Below are 20,721 nucleotides of genomic sequence, written 5' to 3'. Positions count from 1 at the left end.
CAAGCAAGGAAAAAAGGAGGACGCTTACGAAATGCAAGCTGTCATGAGTTTTTTTCTGGGCGATGGTACAGCGACCAAGACTTGGTAGGAGGAGGATGTCATGTGCGACTTCTTGGTTGACGAGAGCAAGGAGATGCATTTATTGACCTTGAACGATTTTTATAAATGTTTGATATTTTGACAGATTCTATAGGCTTAAAATCTTTTACTGCTAGTTACCATCATCGTCCCCACTTACATAAGACCCGGGTTTATGTAAAATGAAGGAGGAGACCGCTCTCTCGAACGATCGATCGGCCATCCTCGAGTACCGCACGCCTCCCCCGACGAGCGAACGAGATTTGTTCTTCAGTAATCCATCGGTCAGCAATTCCCAAAGATCCGATCGCCGAAGATTCGTAGAGGTGCACAAAATATGAACTGTATGCTCACTTTATACAAGAGTGGCCAATCTTGTGTCCGCCCACCAGATTTGATCTTGTTGTGGAACATGTGTTTGAAGCTCTCCAACCGAGTCTGTTGTGAGACCGAACCCTAATTAGGGAACTCAAAATAGCTAGTTCGTACTTGTGATTAGTTTCAGGTAAATTCGTCTCAACTTAAACACAAAAAAAGGAGAAAAATATCAGATAAGTCTTACATTATCGATGGTGTGATAGACAAAATCAATTACTGTATAGAAAAACTATACGGAAATTTGTGCTTTCTAGTGAGACCGGACGTGAGCCCTGATTTTTGGGATGTGAATAGTTCGGTCTACGAGTCTACTTTTAATCTCGCTAGCGCCAAGGATAGCCAGAACTAGAGTGGCGATCAACAGCAGGACGATCCCGGCATGTCAGTAGCAATCATTTTTGCTTAGGTTCATCTCCATGCTCTGCGTAGGAGTTGGAAATGCTCATTCGTTAAGAGTTAAGAAATTCAGACTATGCATTTTGAGGCCAAATAGTATCTGCCACATTGTAGGCATGTGAAGGTATAAGTTCTTACAGGGGTTCTGATGTATACTTGTTAGCTTAACTGTCTTCAAGAAAAGGACTCTGAAATCTACGTTGAGTCCACGGTGTTGGAACTTTCAAGCAGGCCTAATTTTCAGTTGATCACATCCGGGGCGGAAACGTATCTAGATGTTTGAATTCGTGAACCCGAAATACGAGCGAACACCACGTAATTTTGGAACTATCATGAGTCCGGTGCCGGACCGATTTGAAAAGCGGACGTATGAGGCTTTTTCTGAAACAGGCAGATTAAGCTCATAATCGCCAAGAGCGGAAGCGGTAGCAGAAGTGGGTTTAACTATTGCTGTTGTTACTATTATTTTCTGCTGAACAGCCAGCCCAAGTCAGTTACACCATTGTCATTGTTTCAATCCTTGAGCCTTGTCAGAGATTGAAATATGTGTCCAAATCAATTTTATATGTCCCACTTGTTGTTTGGTTTTCTTTAGGATACAAATAGATATGACAGTTTCTTTTTTTTTTTCTTTCCCGAGGTCAACTTGTTCCTCTTCTCAACAATCGCCATTAATCATGCATTGAGTCTTACAGAAGAAAGTCAACCTTATCAGTCTGACCCACCACATTCTGCGCTTAAATTTTCCATCTTTCTCACTTCGACTCCTAATGACAAGCTTCAGTTGACGATTTCTCAAATCACAAACGTGAGTTTGGTGGAAAGAAGTATTGCATTTTCTTTCTTCCTTCGAAGTTCTCCTTCCTTTTTTGTTTCTGGTGACAGACAAGAATCTGAAAATGTGGAATGAACTCCGGGGAACATCAGCAAAGCAAAGCGAAGTGATTTCGGTTTTCGTGCATTTGTTTGCTTTGTTTTCTTAGTTTTATTTTCATTATTTTGGAATTGTATTGGATGAAACTACACAGATTTGTGTAATTTCTTGGCGGTAGTGCCATTGCTGCAAAACTGTGAAAATGAGAGGCTCTCTGGCGATGAAGATGGTCCTTCTCAGCCTCCTGCTCTCACTGCTGGTCCACTGTTCTGCTTCATACCCCTTGTGCACTGATTTGAGTATGTGTTCGTTTGATTCTTGGGTCTATCTGTACATGCTTCGTTCACTGTTCTATTGTCAACAGAGGCATAGAGATTGATATGATTGGAAATGGGAATGAAATATTACACATTTAGCCAGCAATCCACCTGTTTTGTTATTTCTTTCGTATGCTTTATTCAATTTTTCGAACTTTGGTTTGTGGATTGGCGCCTCACTGTTTGGGATTGTCATGCCATGTTGTGCTGGAAACAGGAGCACCTTTCAATGCTGATAATGCCGGTCTCGCCTTTTGCCGATACAACGGCAGTATTTGCTGCAATTCCTCTCAGGATTTACAGCTGCAGAAGCAATTCAAAGCGATGAACGTCTCAGACCCTGGTTGTGCTTCTCTTCTAAAGTCGGTTCTTTGCGCGGTAAAGGCTTCGTTTCCTGTTGCTCTGATGTTGCTAGACCCATTTTTGACGTGATCGATTGCCTTTTCATTGCGTACATTAATTTGTGCAGTTAAAAGGAAGTAGAATCTAATGAAAAGCCAATTTGCTTTCCCGGGTTTCCTCTTCTCCCAAATGATTCCTTTTTCAGAGTATTATCATGTTCTGTAGCTTCCATGAAGTTGTAGCTACCAACATAGTATATCTGCTAGAGGTGGAAATTTTTCAACATCCTCAGCCATTTTACAAATTGTGGGTCTGCTTGCTTTCTTGCAGAGATGTGATCCATTCTCGGGCGAACTGTATCAAGTCGAACAAGCACCTCGTGCAGTTCCTGTTCTCTGCAATTCTTCAGTTTCCGCGAATTCCACCCGGTCCCAACTCTACATACTTGATTTCTGCTCGAATCTCTGGGACAAGTGCCACAACACATCCATATTAAATTCTCCTTTTGCTTTTGAAAGTAAAGCCAAAACAACAGCCGGTTTTGGAAGCAGGATATCCGATTCATGGAGTTCAGCAGCAGAGTTTTGCAATGAATTCGGCGGAGCTTCTGATAATACCTCAGTGTGCTTCTCCGGTGGACCGGTCAAATTAGCAGGTGCCGAGAATTCAAGCACCCCGAGTGGTGTTTGCCTCGAGAAACTCGGGAACGGTTCCTACCTCAATATGGTAGCTCATTCTGATGGTTCAAATCGCGTGTTCTTATCCAATCAACCCGGAAAAATATGGCTCGCGACAATCCCCAAGCAGGGTTCAGGAGAGATACTTGGAATTAATGAGTCAAGCCCCTTCTTGGATCTGACCGATGAAGTACATTTTGAGAGTGAGCTTGGGATGATGGGACTGGCATTGCATCCGAATTACCAAAATAACGGCCGGTTCTTTGTTTCCTTCAACTGTGATAAGGTCAAGTGGCCTGAATGTTCCGGTAGGTGTTCATGCAACTCGGACGTGGGATGCGATCCTTCGAAGATAGGACCGGACAATGGGGCAAACCCTTGCCAATATCACAGTGTCATATCAGAGTTCACCACCAATCAGTCTTCACCGGTAATGAAAACCACGCATTGCTCTAATTGCTTTAGCCGTCATGACTATGACGACAATAGATAGATCTTATGTTGCAATCTGTATTTTTTAGAGCGGCACTGTCATTCCAAAGGAAGTGAGGAGAATATTCACAATGGGCCTCCCGTTCAGTGCTCATCACGGCGGTCAAATTCTTTTTGGACCGAAAGATGGGTACTTGTACTTCATGATGGGCGACGGAGGGAGTATCGGCGGAGGGAGTATCGCCGGAGGGAGTATCGGCGATCCCTACAACTTCTCTCAGAACAGAAAATCCTTGCTTGGAAAGATTATGAGGCTTGATGTTGATAACTTACCAAGTAAGCCATCCACCCAATTTTGCACCATATCCAAGCGTTGTTGTGTGTTCTGTGCATCGAGCGGATGTTTTCCACCTCACTCCGAGCCTTCCTAGTTGTTTTTGCTTTAGTTTTTCCTGTATGCCTAACATTCGTGGTATGTCGTGGCAGATTCGACAATGATTAGTAAATCTGGGCTGTGGGGAAATTATTCTGTTCCTGAAGACAATCCGTTTTCCGTAGATAAGGAATTAGCTAGCGAAATTTGGGCCTTGGGATTCAGGAATCCTTGGCGATGCAGCTTTGACTTGGAAAGGCCTTCGTACTTTCTCTGCGCAGATGTTGGCCAGGTATGCTTGTGCTTCACAGAGTATGTTTCCTCGCAGTCATTCGGCGCTTACGCGAATTAACTGTATCAGAGATTAAAATCGTAATGCAGTTTTTATAGTTTGAGTCCATTAGACGCATGTGTGTACACATCTTGAAGTTGATGCAACTTTCAGATGTGCCGATTGACCAGAACACCTGTTTTTCTGTCATAACTTCGAAAAGGAATAAGTGGTCAATGTCCGAACAGGATCTGTATGAAGAGGTGAACATAGTCACTAAAGGTGGAAACTATGGATGGCGTGTCTACGAGGGCCCGATCCTGTATCATCCCCCACAAAACCCCGGCGGTAATACATCTGCTAGCTCCATCAAGCCTATCTTCCCTGTGATGGGATATAATCACTCCCAGCTCCAGAATCCCCAAGGTTCTGCATCGATCACCGGAGGCTACTTTTATCGGTCCATGGTAGATCCGTGCTTGTATGGAAGGTAAGTCCACATAGCTTCCTACCAACATTATGCTTAATGGGTCTCAGTACGTCGGTTGACTCGATAGTGGTTTCTCTTAATGATCATGTCATTTTAATCACTTGTATGAAGCTTGTTTGGAAACCTCGAAAATTACCAAGGCAGGCATGCTGAGACATTGTGAACCTTGATTTCAGATACATGTATGCGGATCTGTACGGCAGTGGCGGCATCTGGGTGGGCACAGAGAATCCTGAGAACAGCGGCAACTTCACCAGCGCTCAAGTCCCTTACGGTTGCGCAAAGGACTCTCCCATACAGTGCGGTGCTGAGGATGAGTCGTTGCCTGCTCTAGGCGCGATATTCTCTTTCGGCCAGGACAATAGTAAGGACACTTTCGTATTGACAAGCAGCGGATTGTATAGAATCGTGAGTCCTAGTCGGTGCAACTTTGCTTGCTCCAAAGAAACGGTGACCCCTCGTAGTCCTCCAGCGTCCAACCCTCCTCCTCCTCCTCCGTCCACTTCAATGGCGATGCCATGGAGGCACCGAGGGCCAGGGTTCTCACTTCTCAGTCCCGTCATTTCTTACATATTCTTGTTCGGTATGTGCTGCAATTTGTAACCGGGAAATTCCTGCTGTCAGATTGCGAAAAGCATGTTACTCGCTAGCTTCATCACATCGCTGTAACGAGTAGGAACACGAGAGCGAGAAACGGTGACTTTGTATCCGATCGTCCGCACAAGGAATGAAGTGAACTGAATTTGCAGCAGTTTTCGTAGGGCAGATGCTTCTCGAGTTTCCAATCAAAGGCTATACATTCTTCTTTCACACAGAAAGATTCACGCATTCAAGGAGGCGACTGTTTTCCAGTGCTTGATAGTTTCGCAGTTCAGGGAGATAATGGGAAAGAGCATTTTCATCCTCAAATTTGCTTTCACCATGTTCTTGTAATGAAAGGATTTATTTTGGACAGTGCATAAATGGTTAGCCGGATCCCCGTACATAATCTGTTTTCAAGGAAAACCAGCGGTGTCTGAACTGTACACCTATACTGTGATAAATATACCTCAAACTATTTTTTTTTATCACAAAAAATTCAAAACTGAAACACACGTAACAAATTTATCAAAATTATTTGTCCGATCATAAAAAATCCCAAACTAATACACCCATAATAAATTTACCTCAAACTAAATTTTTTTACCATCAAAAGCAGCAAATTAGTATACATGTGATAAATTTACCCATCGTTGTTTTTCGTTAAATCGGGTTAATACCGCATAAAATTCCAAACTGATAAATCTCTAACAAACAGCGAATGAAAACCCTAAACTAGTACACCCGTTAGCTGCCATATGTCATCCAACTCAATAATTTAACGGTAAAATTTAACTAGAAACTAACGGAGGGTAAATTTGTCATAAATGTACCCGTTTGGGGTAAATTTGACACAAGTGTACCGGTTTGAGATTTTTGGTAGTCAAAAAAATAGTTTGAGGTAGATTTTTCATATGGTATCGGTTTGGGAGTTTTTTTGTCAAAAAAATATTTTGAAGTAAATTTGTTATAAGTGTATCGATTTGAGTCTTTTCCCGATATTGACCCTTCATAAAAATTAGTCGAGCCTACCTTAACGCAATTTCTAACCTTATACAAGATTCATTATATTGCGATCCTTTGGATTAGTTGACTCTAATTATTCCTAAAAGATTAGAACAAATTCATCAAAATATGGAGAACTTGTTGAATTTCCGGATAAACAAAGTCAATTTGGTGATATTACGGTCGGAGAAACATTGAGCACTTGGTCTCTCCGAAGCCGCTATGCAGCAACCATGCAAGTGGAACTGACGCTATCTTCTTCTTCCTTCCTTCCTGCTTCGCCATTCGTCAGACCCTCCTTCATCAACAGCAAAGCTCAGCACTCCCCAATCTCTCTCACCCTTTCCGCAGTCTCAGCTTCTTCTTCTTCTTCTTCTTCTTCTTCAACAGTCAACAAGGATGTCTGGAGGAGAACCCCACAACCTCGGCGCAGGACACCCACCTTCCGGAGATCAGAATCACCCCATCTCGATCACAGCGTTGACATGGACGAGCTCGCTTCGTCCATCTCGGAGACCTGCAACGAGCAAGAGCTCTTCTCTCTCATGTCCCCTTACAAGGGCAGGCAACTCTCGATCCGCTTCATGGTCTCCCTCCTCTCCCGCGAGCAGGACTGGCAGAGGTCCCTGGCTCTCCTCGATTGGATCAACGAGGAGGCCCGCTACACTCCCTCGGTGTTCGCCTACAACGTGACGATGCGCAATGCGCTCCGCGCGAGGCAGTGGGCCGTCGCTCATGGCCTGTTCGAGGAAATGCGCCAGAGGGGCCTCGCGCCCGACAGGTACACTTACTCGACGCTGATCACGCATTTTGGCAAGGTGGGTATGTTCGATTCCGCGCTTTCTTGGCTTCAGAGGATGGAGCAGGACCGCGTGTCGGGCGACCTTGTTCTGTATAGTAACTTGATTGAGCTGTCACGAAAGCTGGGGGACTACTCGAAGGCGATCTCGATCTTCTCGAGGCTGAAGAATTCGGGGATAATCCCAGACCTCGTTGCGTATAATACCATGGTTAACGTGTTTGGTAAAGCAAAGCTTTTTCGTGAGGCCCGGCTTCTTCTTAAGGAAATGCAGGCAGCGGGTGTTATGCCAGATACTGTCAGTTATTCGACATTGCTCTATATATATGTGGAGAGTCAGAAGTTTGTGGAGGCATTGTCTGTGTTTTCTGAGATGAACGAGGTTAAGTGTCCACTTGATCTCACCACATGCAACATTATGATCGATGTCTATGGTCAGCTAGACATGGCTAAGGAAGCCGATAGACTGTTTTGGAGCATGAGGAAGATGGCAATTGAGCCAAATGTTGTTAGTTATAATACACTTTTGAGGGTGTATGGCGAGGCCGAACTCTTTGGTGAAGCCATTCATCTGTTTAGACTGATGCAGAGGAAGGATATTGAGCAGAATGTTGTTACCTATAATACTATGATAAAGATATATGGAAAATCTCTTGAGCATGAGAAGGCGTCAAATCTGGTCCGAGAGATGCAGACTATAGGAATTGAACCAAATGCAATTACTTACTCCACAATAATTGCGATATGGGGCAAGGCAGGAAAATTAGACCGGGCAGCAACATTGTTTCAAAAGCTGAGGAGCTCTGGGGTTGAGATTGATCAGGTGCTTTATCAGACCATGATTGTGGCTTATGAAAGGGCCGGTCTGGTTGGTCATGCAAAGAGATTACTCCATGAGCTTAGGCGCCCAGACAATATCCCCAGAGAGATCGCAATAACAATTCTTGCTAGAGCTGGTCGGTTAGAGGAGGCCACTTGGGTCTTCCGCCAAGCTTTTGATGCAGGAGAGATAAAGGATATAGCGGTATTTGGCTGCATGATCGAGCTGCTCTCAAGGAATAGAAAGTATGCCAACGTCATTGAGGTGTTTGATAAGATGAGACTGGCTGGGTACTTTCCTGATTCCAATGTCATTGCTATCATCCTGAATGCTTATGGGAAATTGCGCGACTTTGAAAAGGCAGATGCAGTGTATGTGGAGATGCAGGAAGAGGGATGCATTTTCTCAGATGAAGTTCACTTCCAGATGCTCAGTCTCTACGGTGCAAGGAAGGACTTTACGATGGTAGAGTCTCTGTTTCAGAGACTTGACTCTGATCAGAACATTAACAAGAAGGAGTTGCATCTTGTTGTGGCGAGTATATACGAGAGAGCAAATAGACTCAATGATGCATCCAGAATCATGAACAGGTTGAATGAGAGGCATATCATCAGATGACAATCTTAAAAGAGCCTGAGGTAGTTAGCTCCATAGAATTGCACTTGCCCGGCGGAAAAAAAGAAGCAGCAAAAACATAGTTCCTCAGAAAATCAGCAAACTTGAAAGGGCGTGATGGAGCCGAGATGGTTTTCCCTGAGATGGGAAATGGAAAACATTAAGCTTGGCGGAGGTTCATGTTGTGAAATACTTCTATTTTGTCGATTCTTCTGTAAATCATTTTCCTGGGGAACTGTTTGTTCTCCTCTTCAATGAAAGTGGATCTATTTACCTGCTGAATGCTACATGTTCCACATTATTGTTTGGAGCAGCTTCCAATTTTATCTTCTGTTATATAAATTAGAGGTGAGGAACTTAATTTGTACTTGCCAATGCATCATGCCTTTGATATCAGCTGAACAGAGTATACTAGTCCAATCCGACCACAGATTCAAATCCAACCGCTTTGGTCCGATTTAAAAGTTATGCTTTGGCATTATGTTTTCTAATTCTTTCCGGCGGCTATTTATTTTGGCGATGATATGGTGAGTATACGTATGTTCCAGTGGATGTTGGCTAATGCCGGGATACATTTGGCAGTTGTTCCATTGTTGTAGATCTTCTTCTTGTTCTCTCCTCTCCAAATCGGCTCAAAATGCTGCTTGTCTTTGGAAAGGAGCGAAGCAGGAGACTTTTCAAAGGATCCGGCTCTTCTGTTGACTCTGTTCTTGCGAATTTTAAAGCGCGTATGGACTTTGTTGATGCTAGAACTGGAACCGCAACCTCGGCCTGCAACCTTACTGGGAAATCAATCTGCAAAACGCGTCCGGGATGTGTACCCGGATTGGATGTTACGGTTGAAGGGTCATCGCCCGACATTGACCGGCGACAGCCTAGAAGACGGGCGGAGAAAAAGCATGCCAAATAACATTTGTGACTGTTTCATAAGTAAACAACATTCTAATTTTTCCGACTTTTTATACGGTGATAGCACTCTTGCGTGCTCAATCGAATAACAGTAAAGCGATATATTATCTAGACGAATCATCGGATAATTAAGTGTCCCATCGAGACTGTTAATGCGGAGAACCCATCTATCTACGTCGCATGCTCCTGTCAGCATAATGGCATAACGATAACACGTGTCGAGAGATGATTGGTCGGTCAAATTCAACCTTATCGCACTGCATGGCGTGGGTCTTTTCCCGAATGAAGTTAATGCCTCGCCGGTCTCCTCTCTTGATTCTTGTATAGTCCCTACGTAGACAATAATAATGGGGACCCTGACGTCGATCTCTTCGTAGGTGACCGCCTCGCTTGTTAGATGCTTCCGCACAGCTACATTGCAATGCCAAAAGATTCGTGCAAAACGGTGGTAGGTTCCCTAGCTTTCTGTGTCTGAAAGTCGTCGCGCAAGATGTAGGTTTAAAGTCTACTCACCCATTTCTTTATGGCTAAAGTACTGCTGTTTAGGCAAGCAGCTAAGCTAATTAGGACCATTTAGATTCATATTTATGGACTGATGCTATTGGAGTTCCTATGTGGCCCTTGACATGACAGGGGGCTTCACTAATCTGAACCTCCGAATTTGTACTTCTAGATCGTGGGAGTTCTCTAATATGTACCTCTTGTTGTTGGGCCGGTCCGACCTGAGGTAAGCCGGATTCGGCAATCTCCGCACCAATGGCTTACTTATATAACGCGATGATATGTTATTTTGCAAATATATAAAGTGCCCAGAACTTCTTCAGCACTCAGCTGATCTCGAGTGCGTGAGGGGGTGTGCATGTCGCCTTTTGGTATAGCTTATTAATCCGACAGTCATACAAGTCGATACCTCTTAAAGTGGCCCGAAAGGAATGTGTAAGTGTGTAAATCCAAAAGGAAAATGAATTTAAAATAAGTTCTTATCCCATATGAGCAATTGGTTGAGGATGTCACCAGCTTCTATTACCAGAGCCCTAAAATAGTTTCCTTGTACACATTTGGAGAAAAAAGAAGATGGCCTCTAAAAAAGGACACCTTGAATATAGGAAAGAGAGTTTACCCATCTCTATTTGGGACCATACATTAAAAAGATCAATGAATGTCTGTATAGGACAAAGTCAATGGTCTATAAAATCAATTATACAATATTATACATGTATGAAATAAATGGTCTATGTCACTCTCAAGAGTCGGTCGGAAACTACTACTACTACAACAACAACAAAATTTAACAATATGTTAAGCGTATTATCTAGGGGAAAAAAGAAAGTAATAACACCAATAATAATAAATGCCAGGAGTGATGAGACATCCTCGCGTATCTACGGTTCTGTCATCCAAATCACAGAATAATGCCCCCTCTTTCTTTTTAAGAAATCATTGCATGTGTTGCTTGAAATAATTAATTAATGAGAAATATTTTAATTTTTTACAATAATTTATATATAGATATTTTTGTGAAAGATTAAAAAATATCTTTCCGTTCATTTTTTTTTATAAGCAATACAAATGATCATTTTCAAAAAAATATTTTTCAAAACATTCATTTTCGTTAGACAAATGAAGCCTTGTGGTTATCATCAAGTCATTGTAATTATTGCTTCACTAGTGACTTGCTAACTAAATAGCACCGACACCGACACGTCATTTCTAAAAAAATAAAGAATTCCCACATGTCGAGACACGTTGAATATTAAATGTGCATTTTTATGTGTACATGATAAATTATTATGTATCGGCGATGCGTTTTTTCTGTTTTTTCTTCTTCTTCTTCTTTTAAGAATTCACGATCATATTTTTTTTGGGCTGGTTGGGTACATTAATTTGGAGGTGTCTGGATATATCACTTAAGTATATATATTTGATAGATTTAAATTTTGACTCATAATTTATTGAAAATGTTTAAAATTGACCCGTGCATGGCAAGATGCTGAATTTGTGGGTCGTTGGCACGTCTGGAGCGCCGACCACTTGTCCGAGAATGTCGGATACGTGTCGAGCACCGAACATACGTTAATAAGATATGGAAGCTTCCGAATAGTGTCTTGTGCTTCCAAGGTTAGAAAAAAATTACCTTTTAAAAATATGTGAGTAACTGCTTCGTTGAACTGTCATTCTTAGACATAGCCGCGTGCACCATTGTCTAATAACTAAATCACGACCCCAAGTTACATTAACTTCAAGTTCAAGTGATGTTCACATGGGGTTAATTTCTAATGATTAGCTATGATAAAATCTTGAAGTTAAAAAACCAAAATAATGACAATAAATTGATCATTCATTGATATTAGGGATAATAACCTAAAGAGTCCATGAACTTTGAGTTAATGTGCATTATGGTCCTTGAACTTTAAATCTGTTCAATATGGTCCTTGAACTTTAGCCTACTGTTCAATATGATCCCTGAATTTTTAGTTGCTCAATATAGTCCCCGGACTTTTGCTACATATTCAATATAGTCCCCGAACTATATGAAAATATTCAATGTAATCTTTCCATTAATTTTGGATCAGGGATTATAATGAACATTTTCATATAGTCTAGGGACTAAATTGAACATGTACTAAAAGTTCATGGATTACATTGAACAAGTCAAAATTTTGTGGACCAAAATGCATATTGGGCTAAAGTTCGGGGACTATATTGCACATTAAACCGAAGCTCGGGGACTATGTGTGTCATTTCCCCTTGATATTATATTTAGGATGGGTTTCGAGTAGGTTTAATATTTTAGAGGGAAAAATCACCTCTTTTTTTTTTTGCTAAAAGTATTCGTCTAAGTAAAGATGGAAGCAAGGACAAGCTTGAATCAATGGAAAAACAAAGGCAGAGTGCTTAGTTCGTATTACGCATCAGTATAAATCATAGTGACTCAGCGACATTTAGAAAATTCCTAATTGTCAATATTATACTGCATTGTAATTCAATTCTGATAATGGGAGAAAATAATAAAAAACTCTAAACAAACTATAGGAAGAGTTGCGAAAATATGTTAGAATTTTCAATAATTACTAATTTGCAACATCAAAATTCCGTTAAAATTGAAATTTCTCCTATGGGGGGCAAAACTCGTTACATTAATGTTTCATTTGTTTCGTGGAATATGAATAATTTAGAAAGCATTTTTCTAAAAACTGATCATTTGTATCGCTCGTAAAAATAAGTGAATAAAAAATATTTTCATCATCTATTAAAACGTTCGGACATAAAATGTCGTTGATCATTTATTTTTTATGAAACAGATAGCATTCTAACGAGGCAAGCAACGATCCTCATTGGAAGCAAAATGAACAGAGGGTACATGAAAGAGAACACGATCAATCACTTCTACATTGCATTCTTGTATTTCATTATTAGTCCGGAAGACTTGCCATATCAAAATGAATTCAACTGAACCGATGAGTGAAGAAACGCTTTAATAGCACGGTTAAGGATTTTTTTTATATGGTACATTTACCGATACCCTAAACAGAACCTCGAGCACATAACTTTTCGAATCCTAAATTCATTTATGCCCAAATTTGTGTCACTGATGACACGTGATGCCAATTTCGTGCCATCTTTCTTTGGCCCTGACCAAAATATATATGCTGATTAATCTAAAAAGAGAGGCTCGATAGCTAATGCTCATCCAAAGCAACGAGTCAACTATCTACCTATTTGGGCAAACCACTTGAGAATAGCAACAACAAACAAACGTCGAAAAGGAAAAAAGATGAAAAACTAATGAATGCCATTCATCTTTCATTAAAAGCATTTTGCATTATAAAAGTATGATCCGCATAATGAGATATTACCCTATAAAAGCATATCACCCTTCTCTAAGAATTACTTCTAAAATGAACATGTCGAGCCCTCAATAAGGGCTTATCATTAGGCTCCGTCTGTTTCTCAAAAAATTAGTGATTTGAAAGTCATTTTTCCTAAAAATGATCTTTTGTATTGCTTAAATTAATAAGTTAATGGAAATTATTTCTATCATCAACAACAATTTATGCCCTATTTTTTTTTTTTTTGTGAATGATGAGAATATTTTTCTTGTATTAATTGTTCGTGAGTGATATGAGCGATCATTTTTAGAAAAATACTTTTCAAATTATTGGTTTTCCACGAAAACAAAAAGAGCCTTAATGTTATAAAAAATTACGAAGATTTTTCTAGCATTTCTCATGAATCTTCCTGCCAAGCATTTGGTTGGAAGATTTTTATGATTTCCCCCCCAAAGCTATAGTAATATTACAAGTTCCGTGGAAAGTTGGATATGTAGCACTGTGATTCTAAAAATTAGGTTACTACTCATGTATATTGAAGTTTTGAATATTATCTTCTGGCTTTAGGTAATCAGATTTTTTTACAAGCAGACTAGATGTTTAAGTTTCAGTTGTATCAATTTCTCTTTCTAATTACCCAAGTTCCAATATGTGACTTTCTTTTTTGTTTTATTTTGTTTTGTTTTTTTCCTTTTGGTTAGTTTACATTTTTTATTCGATCAAACACTAATACAGTAGCAAAAAGCTTGATCGACTTGAGGATCTTGACAATGGCACATGCATCTAAAAATGAGCTTTTAGTAATTGAGTTCAACTTTTGAATTCTCTTCTTTTCGATTTCGCTTTTGTTTTCTGTTGGTTAGCTGACATTATCACTTAATGTGATCTTACAACCATTATTTTGCAACAATCTTACCATTAAGATATACATACTTGAACCACAATAGCTCCGATGTAAATATTACTTGAACTTATATGCCTTTCGAGTTTCTTCAATTAAAAACCCCTGAAATTATCGCAACACTATAATGTTGATATGTCCATACACAATTTTACCTTTTTTAAAGAAATTGTATAGTATTTTTAAAAATTGAATGGAAAGTAATATTTTTGCTCAAACTTAATTCAAAACAAACAGCATCTTGCGTCCAATTTACGAGTTTGCTGCTCGATAGCTTCTATCATCTATCTCTTAATTTAAACAAACAAAAGAACGGATAAAAAGGATAACGTCTTGAAAAAAAAGGATAAGACGAAAGAGGTCTTGAGCATATTGATCCTCAGATAATGTTTTGAGTTATCAAAAGGAAGGAAAACTAAAGTTATCCCTCCAAAAGGATATGTGCTAGTATATTTTCAAGCAATTGATATGCGCGATTTCAATTTATCGAATTACCGACAGTCTATATGAAAGGTAAAATCAATAAGGGTATCGGAGCGGCCGAATATTTATGAGAGAGAAAAAAATTAATAATAAAATAATATAACAATGTACGACCTGTTAAATTATAATATAGGAGTTGAGTACATCAAGCAACTAATCACAAAAATCTCTAATGATTTTTGCTGCTGCTATTGTTGTTGTTAAATTTAGATTCAAATCTCCTTTATCTTATTGAGGTCTATTTATCTTTAAAAATTCCAAATATTCTGCAGACATTCACTAATTTTTTCAAGCACATGCCCCTAATTTGTCTTTTTTTCCTCTTCCTTTGGCTGGTGGCCCTTCGAGAAATCCTGATTTGCCACGAGTTGATTCTCACCACCGAGTCATATATTTAAGGTGGTCCTGTCACAATGTGCATAATATAAATCCATACGGTCGAATTCATTTCATGGATCTACGAAAAGTTCAATCAAAAATCTTTTTTTTGTTTGTATTCTCGTAATTTACGTTTCTTATCATTAAATCGAATTTTCAGATTATACCTTCGGTTTGTTTATGGATGACGACCCCTTTCTTGAATCCTGCACTCAATCCAAGACTTTCACCCACCAAGATCGACCGTAAAATCAACGTAAATCCAACAGCTTCAGAAGAACAATTGATTCCTAACTTTATCTTCACTCTCGCCATCACCAACCAAAGTACAAATCCTCTCGCCTCCTCCTTCCCCACCACCTTCCACGGCGAAGGACCTGTAATTCGGAGCGATCACACCACGGGGTCTGACTAATCTCGCCGTCGTATCCGACACACACAGTCTCACCGCTCTCTCTCACCTGAAGAAGCACAGAGAGAAATCTGCAAAACCCCCCCACATCTCCCACCAAACTTTCACTGCGTAGCCTGGTTCGCTGAGGTAGTAGATTCAGCTTATCCTCTCGTAACTCCTCTCTCATCTCCTCCCCACGAGAAAAGAAAGAAGAGAGATCCTTGATTTCCTGTTTTCCAACAGACCCATCTTCGAAATCCCCTTTCTTTGATCCTCTCACCCCAGAAAACGGAAGAAAGGAAGGATTTTTCTCGTGCCCGTCGTGTTGCATCACGGTGTCTCCGCGCGCCGCGCGCGTCTCTCTGCGTGGGTTTTTGAGGGAGAGGGAGGGAGAGGCGGATTGGAGTGGAATTGTGCTGGCGACGGCAAATGAAGAGGCTAAAGAGCTATTACATGCACCTGAGACATCCTCAAACGATGGAGCGGAGGTGGATCTTCCCTCTGGCCATCGGCTCGATCGTCTCCCTCTTCTTGCTCTTCCTCACCACGCTGACCTCGCCGGAGGGCGTGCCGTTGTTTCCCTTCTACCGGTTCTCCCCCGCATCGAGCTCTCCTTTCGTTGAATCCAAGCTCCACCCACTTCCCGTCTCTGCCGTCCCGCCGCCGCCTCGCTTCGCTTACTTGATCTCCGGCTCGACCGGCGACGGGTCGATGCTCAAAAGGACGTTGATGGCCCTGTACCATCCACGGAACCAGTACGTTGTCCACTTGGACCTCGAGTCCAAGCCCGAGGAGAGGTTGGATCTGCAGCGTTTCGTGGAGACGCATCCCGTGTTTGTGAAATTTAAGAACGTGAGGATGATCACCAAGGCCAATCTCGTCACTTACAGAGGGCCAACAATGGTGGCTAACACACTCCATGCTGCTGCTATCTTGTTGAGGGAAGGTGGGGATTGGGATTGGTTCATCAATCTCAGTGCTTCGGATTACCCACTTGTCACTCAAGATGGTGAGCTCTTTTGTTTTCTTGCTTTGGTGGGTTTAGATGATGTGATTGCAGTTCGGGTTTATGGGGTTACTTACTGGATTTGGTTTTGTGGTTGTGTTTTTGGGTTGATTAGATCTGCTGCATACGTTTTCGTACCTCCCGAGAGATCTTAACTTCATTGATCACACTAGCAACATTGGATGGAAAGAGTGAGTGAACTTCTCTAGCAGTTATTTTTGCGTTAACGTGCATTTCTTGCTCTTTCTATATTTGCTGTTCTTTTTTTGGTGTTTGGTTTGATTTTTGGTATGTTGATTGATGCTTATGCATGCTGATTCCTGCAGGTTCCAAAGGGCGAAGCCGATTATCGTAGATCCGGGTTTGTACATGACAAAGAAAGCTGATGTTTTCTGGGTTACTCAGAGGAGAAGTGTGCCGACGGCCTTTAAGCTCTTTACAGGTGCGGGTTCAGGTTACACATTGTGAATTTCTCCTTTTCAATGCTTGCATCTTCATGTTGCAATCTGCGCATTTGTAGTCATAGGCTAAAAGTAGTTGTTTTGGACTATCATCTGAACAGTAATTGAAGAGTAAACTGAAGGAGCTAGTTCTTGAAAATGAATTGAATGAATGAAGTGCGAGTTCTGATTGCGAAATCCCTTTTCTTTCACAAATGCATTGGACAAGGTGGAGGTGATGGAAGCGTGCGTGAGAATTATCTCCAGTGAAATAACAGGTGTTTGTTTGCAATACGTTAGTATTGTGAAGCGAAGAGCTATGATAACTGTTCTGTAGTTAAAAAGTGAAGATGGATGATGAACAATTATGACATTGCAATGAGGTCACGTTAATATTTTGAACTTTGAGGTGTTAGACAAAGTTCTGCGGTGAAGAAAGCAGCTCACCATCCTTTGTATTGCTGGTCAAAATTTACATCGAGAGGTGACAATTTTTGACAGGACTTGACAACACAGCTTAAACATGACAGGAAGAACATGGGAAACATTTTGAGAGCAACTCAAACTAGACATGATTAAGTTGACATGACATGAGAGCTTTTGATATGTTTCCAAAAGGCAGGAATATCAAACTCTAACATGGTGACCTGACACGAACAGCTCCCCCTATTTGAATCATAAATATTACTTTCTCATTTCCTTTGTTTGACAGTTGAGATAATTTCCCTTTGCACTTTCTGATCTCGTTTTTGTGGTAAGGCACTGTCTACTTGGGCAATCCTGAAAGTTCATGAGACTTCTGTTGCTTCTCGCTGAAGTCTGAGCTAGTTTGGCTGCCATTCTTCTATCAGGTTCAGCCAACTTTAATTGTTTCCCAACTTGAGAGCAAGGAGACAGCAAATTTGGTGGGCTTGAACATAGTTTGGTGCTTTGGACAGTATTATAGTTTCAATGATTCCTTCTTATTAGTATCAGTACTAGGAATATTTCTGCCATCCTATTTTTGTAAGATTGTTCGAAGTGTCTTACTTGCTAGTCTTCTGGAAGCAAAGAGGACATGCTTTTGTTTATCATAAATTATAGCCAAAGGAACAAATAATCTTTGGAATCTGAAAGGGGTTGAGGAGACAATGATACTACTTGGGAGATGTTGATGCCTTGCTTACAGCAGTTGCTTGTGTTGATGCTGAAAAGTGAGGACCTGTCTCACTACAAAAAATATGGTTCCAGTGTCGGGCTTTCAAAATCAGCTTGTGTATGGGGAAGTTGGCAAGCAGTAATTGGCCCGTTGTGGGACATTTGGAGGAGTAAATTTATGTGATGATACCTTCTCACAAATAAAAGAACCAATCCTAATTTGCAGCAGGGGAACTAGCCATAGCATGAATAATTTTCTACTATAGGTTGTGCTAGGTGTCAAAAGCCATAATTGTTGAGTTAGTTGATCTTGTTGTCTTGTTAGGTTGTAATTCTAGTATGCTTTCAAGCATCCATTATCTACTTGCGCTATAACAGTCTTTAGCTGCTTATGTTTTGGATTAGAAATCAATTGCTACTTTGGCTACAATTTATTCTAGTGGACTTCGTTGGCATTAGCTTACGGTTTATGCTCATCATCACCTAAGATGTGTTTTTAGGTTCTCTTAAAATTGTTTGATTTTAGCAGTATCCTCTAATTGTATGACGATAGATTTGACAGCAATAGTAACTCAAGGATTCATATTCATTTCGTTTGGGATATTTCCCTGGTTTCTACATGTTTAACTTGAAGGTTTACCTAATTTACTGTCCGTCATGTTAAAAAATGAGGTCTACATGTTTAACAAGTGAATGTTACATTTATTCATTGAAGCGTAAATCCCATAAATCTAGAGTAAGATGGCCAGACCTAGGTCTCTTCACTTTCATGGCACTTTTCTCTCCACATTTCTTCATAAGTGGCTGCCTATGCCACACTTTTGCAATTTACCGACAAATCAATTGTTTTTTTTAGTCTGGTAGAAACATTAACTAGATTTCAGAAATAAGTCAACTGACTAGTGACTAAGAATGTTGATATTATGTCACAACCAGCCCTTTCATTGCCAGAGAACTTTGGTTTTTTTAGTGTACATTATTATTGGTTGCTCTATCTGTTTAAAAGCACACTGGAAACTTTTGTTGGTTGTATATGTTTATGTAGAATAACAATGTTGGTTAATCTCCATGTCACGTCCAGATTGAAAGTTTATGAAGGCGTGGACTCTGGACATTGTGTTAACTTACACATACACAATTTATGCAATGACACACTGTTATGCACATAAAGTGTTGGCTGTGATTTTAGTTTAGCAGTGGTGTGATCATATGTTCTTTTTCTCTTTGCAGGGTCTGCTTGGATGGCTCTGACACGACCCTTCATTGATTACTGCATATGGGGATGGGACAACCTACCTCGTACCGTTCTCATGTACTATGCCAACTTCATATCGTCTCCAGAAGGTTATTTTCACACTGTGATCTGCAATGCGCAAGAGTTCCGTAACACCACTGTGAACAGCGACATCCACTTCATATCGTGGGACAATCCTCCAAAGCAGCATCCCCATTATCTCAACCTTGCCGATATGCAGAAGATGATCAATAGCAACGCTCCTTTTGCAAGGAAGTTCCCACGAAATGATCCGGTGCTCGACAAGATCGATTCCGATCTGTTGTCTCGCGGGCCCGACATGCTCGTTCCCGGTGGTTGGTGCATTGGGAGCGGAAAGAATGGGAGTGATCCATGCTCCGTGGTTGGTGAGCCCACGGTCCTCCGGCCAAGTCCAGGAGCAAAGCGGATTGAGAAGCTGATCAGCACTCTGTTATCAAGTGAGAATTTTCGACCCAGACAGTGCAAGTAGCAAGAAAAGACAACTTATGCAGTGATCATTCAAATTAAGCTGAAGACAACACAAAAGGGAACAAAATTCGAAAGGTCATGATCAGGCGATTATATTTCATTGGCGGGTGGAAGCTTTGGATTACAGTGTATATGCGGTGGGTATTACGGAGGTAAAATCCAGTTTGTCGGTTCGGATGCTTGGGATCTACTTCGCAATGCTTCTGCTGGAAACTCAAACAGACTAACTGTCTTTCGACCATTTAGCCCGTTTTTACCCTTTTGCTTCTCGTTTTGAAATTGTATTTACTGCGATCTGTTTCCCCATTCCGAATCAAAGCTTATTTGTGGGCTGATGGTGTATGAAACATTCGTGGACGAATATCAAAGAATCGAAATTGATATCATTTACTGGCAACTTTGCTATTTGGACTTCCTTCTTTCCCTGCTGTTGCGCGGATCTTCTGGACTTCTAAGCTGCTGATCATTGGCATTGATGCTCAATGGCTTTGTGAAGATCACTATGAAGGTGATCGATCCTTGTGCTAGTGCTGGATGACCTCGTTACATTAGGAAAAAGATTGAAGCCTCCTCTGCTCTCTCTCTCTCTCTCTCTGGTGAATGCGTGCCGAAACTTGGACGGGCTTCTTCATGATTATCTCTTGAATTGAAACCTGATGCAAGACATTTGCTGGAAAAAAGAAGAAAACTTGATGATCTGTCTCTTTGGTATGAGGGTCTTGACTGATTTGGGTTCTTCCCTATATGGAATTTATGCGCGAATTTTTTCGTGTAGGGATGAGCATGTGGACACCAAGCCGATGACACGAAGCCAAACCATACCGCGTCAAAGTTTCAAACCAAACCAAGCTATTTCGTAGCGTGTAAATCGGTTCTGTTTTCAATCTTGGCGGTTCATTGTCTTCTGCTTTTGCAACTAAATCAGGCAAAACTGGGCAGGATTCAATGGGAATCCAGCATACTACTGTCACAAAGGTCACCACTACGGAAGCCCAAGATTGGGCCCATTTCATTGGCCTGATCAAGAACATTTTCGTCCCATTTTTATTTGAA

General features: G+C 40.9%; 3 protein-coding genes across 6 annotated transcripts; all 3 read left to right on the top strand.

The window, feature by feature from the left end:
- Window positions 1–95: 95 nt before the first annotated feature.
- On the top strand, window positions 96–5,379 carry LOC115741171 (HIPL1 protein). Of its 3 annotated transcripts, XM_030674926.2 has the most exons (8): window positions 1,132–2,025; window positions 2,261–2,421; window positions 2,716–3,492; window positions 3,584–3,708; window positions 3,739–3,830; window positions 3,981–4,159; window positions 4,387–4,628; window positions 4,805–5,379. In XM_030674926.2, the coding sequence occupies exons 1-8, from the start codon at window positions 1,929–1,931 to the stop codon at window positions 5,229–5,231; spliced, it is 2,100 nt and encodes a 699-aa protein (XP_030530786.1). In that variant the 5' UTR covers window positions 1,132–1,928; the 3' UTR covers window positions 5,232–5,379. The 3 variants fall into 3 exon arrangements, with proteins under 3 accessions (XP_030530787.1, XP_030530786.1, XP_048140414.1); XM_030674927.2 differs by lacking the exon at window positions 1,132–2,025 and adding an exon at window positions 96–583 and having other exon boundaries at window positions 3,584–3,830; XM_048284457.1 differs by having other exon boundaries at window positions 3,584–3,830.
- A 947-nt stretch (window positions 5,380–6,326) lies between these two features.
- On the top strand, window positions 6,327–9,468 carry LOC115741172 (pentatricopeptide repeat-containing protein At5g39980, chloroplastic). The gene has a single exon (XM_030674928.2). It carries the CDS (start codon window positions 6,446–6,448, stop codon window positions 8,447–8,449), a length of 2,004 nt encoding a protein of 667 aa, XP_030530788.1. The 5' UTR covers window positions 6,327–6,445; the 3' UTR covers window positions 8,450–9,468.
- A 5,748-nt stretch (window positions 9,469–15,216) lies between these two features.
- LOC115741174 (beta-glucuronosyltransferase GlcAT14B-like) lies at window positions 15,217–20,058 on the top strand. 2 transcript variants are annotated; one of them, XR_004015445.2, is made up of 5 exons: window positions 15,217–16,350; window positions 16,463–16,538; window positions 16,674–16,789; window positions 19,155–19,743; window positions 19,783–20,058. XR_004015445.2 is itself a non-coding variant. In XM_030674932.2 (4 exons), the coding sequence occupies exons 1-4, from the start codon at window positions 15,771–15,773 to the stop codon at window positions 19,667–19,669; spliced, it is 1,287 nt and encodes a 428-aa protein (XP_030530792.1). In that variant the 5' UTR covers window positions 15,217–15,770; the 3' UTR covers window positions 19,670–20,058. The 2 variants fall into 2 exon arrangements, 1 of the variants encoding a protein (XP_030530792.1); XM_030674932.2 differs by having other exon boundaries at window positions 19,155–20,058.
- The last annotated feature ends 663 nt before the right edge of the window (window positions 20,059–20,721 follow it).

Source organism: Rhodamnia argentea, chromosome 8 (genome assembly GCF_020921035.1).
Source record: "Rhodamnia argentea isolate NSW1041297 chromosome 8, ASM2092103v1, whole genome shotgun sequence".
Taxonomy (NCBI): Eukaryota; Viridiplantae; Streptophyta; class Magnoliopsida; order Myrtales; family Myrtaceae; genus Rhodamnia; species Rhodamnia argentea.
Note: the sequence above shows the minus strand (reverse complement) of the source record. Positions and strands in the feature narration are given on the sequence as shown.